This window comes from Lonchura striata, chromosome 8 (assembly GCF_046129695.1).
Source record: "Lonchura striata isolate bLonStr1 chromosome 8, bLonStr1.mat, whole genome shotgun sequence".
Lineage (NCBI taxonomy): Eukaryota > Metazoa > Chordata > Aves > Passeriformes > Estrildidae > Lonchura > Lonchura striata.
This window is the reverse complement of record NC_134610.1, coordinates 9,069,503-9,075,366: the sequence shown is the minus strand read 5'-3', so window position 1 is coordinate 9,075,366 and position 5,864 is coordinate 9,069,503. Positions and strand designations below refer to the sequence as shown.

The 5,864-nt window shown below is 63.8% G+C and overlaps 1 protein-coding gene across 1 annotated transcript; it reads left to right on the top strand.

Moving 5' to 3' along the window:
• Positions 1 to 354: 354 nt before the first annotated feature.
• EN1 (engrailed homeobox 1) lies at positions 355 to 4,524 on the top strand. The gene is made up of 2 exons (XM_021548679.2): positions 355 to 1,027; positions 3,650 to 4,524. Exons 1-2 carry the CDS (start codon positions 355 to 357, stop codon positions 3,964 to 3,966), a joined length of 990 nt encoding a protein of 329 aa, XP_021404354.1. The 3' UTR covers positions 3,967 to 4,524.
• The last annotated feature ends 1,340 nt before the right edge of the window (positions 4,525 to 5,864 follow it).

The following is a 5,864-nucleotide window of genomic DNA, read 5'->3' as shown; positions in this document are numbered from 1 at the left end:
GTGGTGCAGCCGCACACCTTTTTGGTTTTTTTTTTTGTTGTTTTCTTTTTTTTTTTTTTTTTTTTTTTTTCTTTTGGTGGTGGAAATATAAGCTGATCGGGAGAAGGGGGAGAGAAGCCCTCCAGTATCTCCCAGGTTTTGGATCCATCCGTGAGAGAGAGAAAAATCTCAGCTCCAGCCCAACAAGTGGATTTTAATATTTTTCTTTTTTTTTCTTTTTTTCTTTTTTTTTTTTTTTTTTTTTAAATTTTCCTCCCCCTTTTCCACCCCGCCACCCACCGTCAAAGTGGGGTGGGCGTAAAGTGGGTGGGTGGGGGGGAAAAGAGGCAGCGATCTCCGTGGCGGGGACTGAGCATGGAAGAGCCGCCGGAGGGGCACGGCCACCGAGACGCGGCGCCCGGCCCGGCGAGCAGCGGCAGCGGCAGCGATGGCGAGAGCGTGCCCGTGTCCCCCAGCCCCGCGCCCGCCTCCCCCGCCGCGCCCTGCCCCCTGCCCCTGCCCCGCCGCCGCCACCCGCCGCCACCGCCGCCGCCCCCGCCGCCGCCGCCCCACCGCACCACCAACTTTTTCATCGACAACATCCTGAGGCCGGACTTCGGCTGCAAGAAGGAGCCGCCCGCGCCGGCCGGCGGCGGAGGAGGCAGCCGGGAGCGGGACGGAGACCGGGGGCAGAGCTCAGGTAGAGAAAACGTCAACCCGCTGCTGGCCCGGCCGCCCAACCCGCCCGCCCTTCTCTGCCCGGACTCGAACTACCGTCCCGACGGCTCCGCGCCGCCGCCGCCGCCCGCCGCCGCCGCCAAAGCCAGTCCCGCCGCGGCGGCAGCGGCGGCGGCGGCGTCGGGGGCGGCCAAGCCCCCCGCCGACGGGGGCGAGACTCACCCGGCGAAGTACGGGGAGCACGGCAGCCCCGCCATCCTCCTCATGGGCTCTAATAATGGAGGACCTGTTATAAAGCCCGACTCGCAACAGCCGCTGGTGTGGCCTGCCTGGGTCTACTGCACTAGGTATTCAGACAGACCGTCCTCGGGTAAGGAACCGCGGCGCATCTGGGAGCTGTTAAATCGTGACAAGGTCGCCCCCCCTCCCTTCTCCTTTCCCTCTTCCCCCCTTGGCTTTGGCTCCCGGCTTGTTGAGGACCTCGCGTGGGGGGGAGGGCGGCCTGGGTCACCCGGGGCGAGAGGAAACGCGTCCCCCCCCCCACCGCCACCACCCCTCCTTCCTCCTCTGAGTCTCCCAAATTTGAATGTGACGCCGAGCCCCGATTCGGCAGCGGTTCGATGCGGAGAGCCGGCGGGAGCGACCCCTTCCCGCGCCCCCGCCCGCCCCGCCTGCCGCAGCCCCGGGTGTTCCGCAGCGCGGCGGCGCGGGGTGAGAGCGTTGCGAGAAAAAGCCAGCGGGGTCGGCCGCTCCCTTGTTCTCAGGCTTTTTCTCCCCTTATTTTTTTTTTTTTTTTTTCCTGGGTGCTGCTGGAGGAGCGAGGGGGCGAAGACCCGAGGCACATGTTGAGCGGCCGCTGGCGGTGCGGGGGGAGGAGGTAGTGTTTTTTGGAGGCGAAGGAAAAAGGGCTTTTTCGAAGGTGGCGGAGGGGCTGTTTAACGGGGCCTCTGCAGCGAGCCAGGCAGGCCCTTAGGCCGCGCATTGCCGCCGGAGCCGGTGCTCCCTGCTGCCGTTCGGGGCCCAGCTCCGGGGTAGGGATATGCCTCTGCCCGAGGTCGTCCCCGTGGGAGCCGCTGCCTCGGCCCTCCCGGCCCTGTTTTGCCGCCCCTTCTACGTCTTTACATTGCCCAGGTGCCCTCAGGCACCCCTTTATTTATCACCGTTACTTTTTGGCTTTTATTGGCGTATTTTTTAAAGAAACGGAGGACGTGCAGATGGGGTTCCCCCACGACACCTCCAGCCGCAGGCAGGGATCGGCGGGCGCGGCGCGGGGCCGGGGTGCGCTCCCCGTGCGTGCCCGGGGCCGCTGCAGTGCGCGGGGAGGGCGGTGCTGCCCGGCCCCGGCCCCGCGCCGCACTGCCCGGCCTGGTGCTCCGAGCCGGCCGTCAGTGCGGCCGAGCCGTCTCCATCCCCCGTTATTGACACGTCCAGCGACTTCAAACTCAGAAAAGCCTCTTTGATTGACTGGGCTGATTGATGGGGTGATAGAGCTGTCAGACGGCACGGCCTCGCTCCCGGCCGGCCCGGCCGCGGGTGTTGTGTTGCCGATTCCCATGGCCACCGAGCGCCCGGCGTTCTGCACTTGCGCCTTCATTTCCTTTCCTCCCCTTTCTTCGGGCAAAGGATAATTTCTGCATGTCCTCCTCTCCGGCACTCCCTGCTCGCTGCAGCGCGGAGGGGAGAAGGGCGAGGGGAGGCTGGCTGGGCTCGGCCGCTCTTTGTTGTGCTCGTAGCTGCCCGCCGGCCCCGACCGCTTCTCTCGGCTCCGGGGACGAGCGGGCTGCGGCGGTCGGAGGCGCCGGCACCCCGCTGCAAGGTGCCGGGACTCAGTAATTCACTCCCCGCGCCCTCCACCCCCCGCCGGTCCAGCCCGGGAATGTCCCGCTGGGCCCCGTCCCTCTCCCCACCGGGCCTCGTCTCTCTCCCCGCCGACAGCCGCTGCCGAGCCGGGGGAATCCTCCTGTTCTGGAGCAAAGCTGCGCCGGGAGAGGAGCTTTCGGCCTGCTCGGCGGCAGGGAGGCCTCGCCGGCTCCGGCTCCGGCTGCTGCTGGCGGGGGGCTGCGGGCCTGGGACCGCCCGCCGAGCCCGGCAGCTGTCGGGGAATTTTCGTAGATCCCATTCTTCACGGTTCCCTCCCCGCTCCTCTTCCCCGTGGCCCGGCCAGGCTGGCGGGCAGAGGACCGGGGGTACCCCTCCTCGGCGAGGCGCTGCCCTCAGGATGCGCCCCGGGACCCGCTGGCTTCCCCGGCGAGCTGTGTTGCACTTCAGCTCTGACCCCTTTGCGGCCCGGGTGCGGACAGCGGGGCTCTGCTTGTGGCTGGGCTTCGCGGAGGGAGCTGCGAGCGGGGCCGTACGTCCCCGGCCGGGATCGGCCGCCGGAGAGCCCAGGCGACCCGCCCGGCGGTGGCGGGGCTCCGGGGTGGCGGCGGAGATGGGCCCCCCAGGACTGGGCTGGCTTTGCGGAGAGGGTCGTTGTCCCCCGAAAGGAGACCAGGGCAGCCTTCTGCCAGTGTGCTGCTGGCGGCGGCTCCCCGGTGCCTGGCAGCGGGGCCCTTTGGTCCTCATGCTGCCCGGCGGAGTCGCTGCCCGCCCGGGAGGCCCCGGTCCCGGGCCGTGCAGGAGAGCGGCTCGGCCCTGCAGGACGGGCGGAGCGGCGCCCCGACGTGTGCCGGGGCGGGGGGCAAGGGGGCTCCGCTGCCCTCGCCCGCGGGGCCGGCTCGGCGGGGCCGGGGCGGCGGGTGATGCGCGGGCGCGCTCGGCCCCGGCCTCCCCGTGCCTTCCCCATCCTTCCCTCCGCCGTGCCGGGGCGGCGGTGCCGGGGTTGGGGGCTGGGGGGGGACACACGGAACCAGCACAAATTCACCCGTCGGCCATTTTTCCTCGGCCGGCGGGGCGGGGGTGGCGGTCGGTCTGTCGGTCTGTCGGGCGGGCGGTCGGTCGGTCGGTCGGCGGCGCGGCCCTGCCCAGCGGCGTGTGTGTGCCCTGCCCGCAGGCCCCCGCACCAGGAAGCTGAAGAAGAAGAAGACGGAGAAGGAGGACAAGCGGCCGCGGACGGCGTTCACGGCCGAGCAGCTGCAGCGGCTGAAGGCGGAGTTCCAGGCGAACCGGTACATCACGGAGCAGCGGCGGCAGAGCCTGGCCCAGGAGCTCAGCCTCAACGAGTCCCAGATCAAGATCTGGTTCCAGAACAAACGGGCCAAAATCAAGAAGGCGACGGGCATTAAGAACGGGCTGGCGCTGCACCTCATGGCCCAGGGACTCTACAACCACTCCACCACCACGGTGCAGGACAAAGAGGAGAGCGAGTGAGGCGGGCGGCCCCAGCCCAGCCCTGCGCCGCGGCGCCGGCCCGCCGGCCGGGAGGCGGACAGGTGCGATTTAAAAGCAGATCTATTGTCTATCCATAGTATAAGGACTCCGATTAAGAAAAAAAAAATAAATATGAACACTTAAGAAAAATTATCTCTATATAGCCAAACAGCATATGACCTTGTATATATTTAATTTCAGGTAAGAAATATGTGTAGCGATCTCTATTTGCTGGACAGTTTCTCTCTTCCCTTCTCTCTGTTTCTCCTTTCTTTTGTTCGTTTGTTTGTTTTGTTTGCTTTCCTTTTTTTTCTCCCCCCCCCCCCCATGTCCGTTGCTCCTGTTTTATAGTAAATGTTGGACTTTTCTCATCTGTCGTTTAATCTTATTTTATTTTTTTTGTGTGTGTGTGAATTTCTGTCTCTCTCTCTTTTTTTTTCCCGAGGAAAAAAAAATTCTGATCCACAGACTGCGAGACTGAACCCGCCGCTACAAGCCAAAGATTTTATTATGTTCAGAAATCTGTAGTCTGAAATAAAGTGTAGACTGTGTTCAGGATCCAGGCTGGCTGTAATTCTTTATTTTAGTGTGTGGATGTTTGCATATATATATACACATAAAAATATAATAAATAAATGTATATATGCATACACCATACGCTGAGTACATAGTGCCATTTTGATGGCATATTTAGGTTTTTCTTTCGATAGATGCAGCAATTTTTAAACTACTCATCCCTTGTTCAAAACCCTTAGACCTTCGATTTTAAAAAAACTTATTTTTAATTTTTCTACCCTTTAAAAATAATTAATTCTCTTTGGCAATCGCGGTCGTGCTTCACCTCCCGCATCTCCCTTTTTAAACAGAAATTAAAACCACCTCGTAATAATGGTGATACAAGTTCCCGCTGAAAAATTGCCTGATATTGTCTGGATACTTAGGACTCCGGGATGTGTTGGAAGGATATTTGTCTGACAGCTCCCTGCCTCTCTCCGAGAGGATCTGCTCGCACGCTGGTTCCAGCGGGGACCTCTCCCGAGGATCGGACCGGAGCGATCGGCGCCCGGCGCCCGGCGCTGCGCTGCCGCTCCCGGGAGCGCTCCCGGCGCCGGTGCCTGCCCGGCGCTCCCTCCTGCGGGGCCCGGGCTCACATTTGCCGGTGCGTGGGATGCGCGGGGCGGAGGAGCGGCTGCGGCCCCGCTCCGCTTTTCCGCCCGCCCCGGTTAAAAGCCCGTGCCCAGTCCCGGGTCGGCTCCCTTCGCTGCCGGCCGGGGGACACGGACGGGCCGGACCGGGCTGTGCCCACGGCCTTGGCCTCGAGCCGTCGAGGGCCGCCGGGCCTGAGCCCACGCGTGGGGCCGAGCCGAGGGCAGGCGACGGGATTCCCCTCCTCACTGACCCTGATGGAACCGGGCACCGAGGCGGGTGGAGAGCCGCCCGTCCCCCTCGGCGAGGCTGTCTGTCGGCTTTCCTTCTCCTCTTTCTGCTCCTCTCTATCCCTGCCCTAGGCCCGCGGCCGGCAGGGCGAAGAGGACAAGCGAGCAGAGCTGGACCCGGGGGACCCTTTCTCCTGCATCTCCCCGGAGGATGGGGCGATGCCGAGGCCATGCCCAGGTCAGTGGGACCGGGGGGCGGAAGAGGGAAGCAGCAGCACTCTCGGTCGGCGTAGCCTGCAGCTCCCCCCTCCTCGTCCCACCAGAGGCATTAGGGGTTTTCCGTCCATTTGAGACTGGGAGCACTGGGGATGATGGCTTCTGCCATTTTCGTGCTTTTTAACTTTTCCTGCTTAGAGCTGCGGTTTGCTATCACCGTCCGGGGATGGAGGTGCAGGCTGGGGAGAGAGCCCCCTGCCCTCCGTGCCCGTTGCTGATGGGGCAGGACCCCTCCTACACCTTATC

What these genes read in the sequence shown, in the direction of transcription:
- EN1 (XM_021548679.2), top strand. Translation starts at nt 355, where the DNA reads ATGGAAGAGCCGCCGGAGGGGCACGGCCACCGAGACGCGGCGCCCGGC. An exon ending in TTCAGACAGACCGTCCTCGG is followed by an intron (nt 1,028 to 3,649) that starts GTAAGGAACCGC and finishes CCCTGCCCGCAG; the next exon opens with GCCCCCGCACCAGGAAGCTG.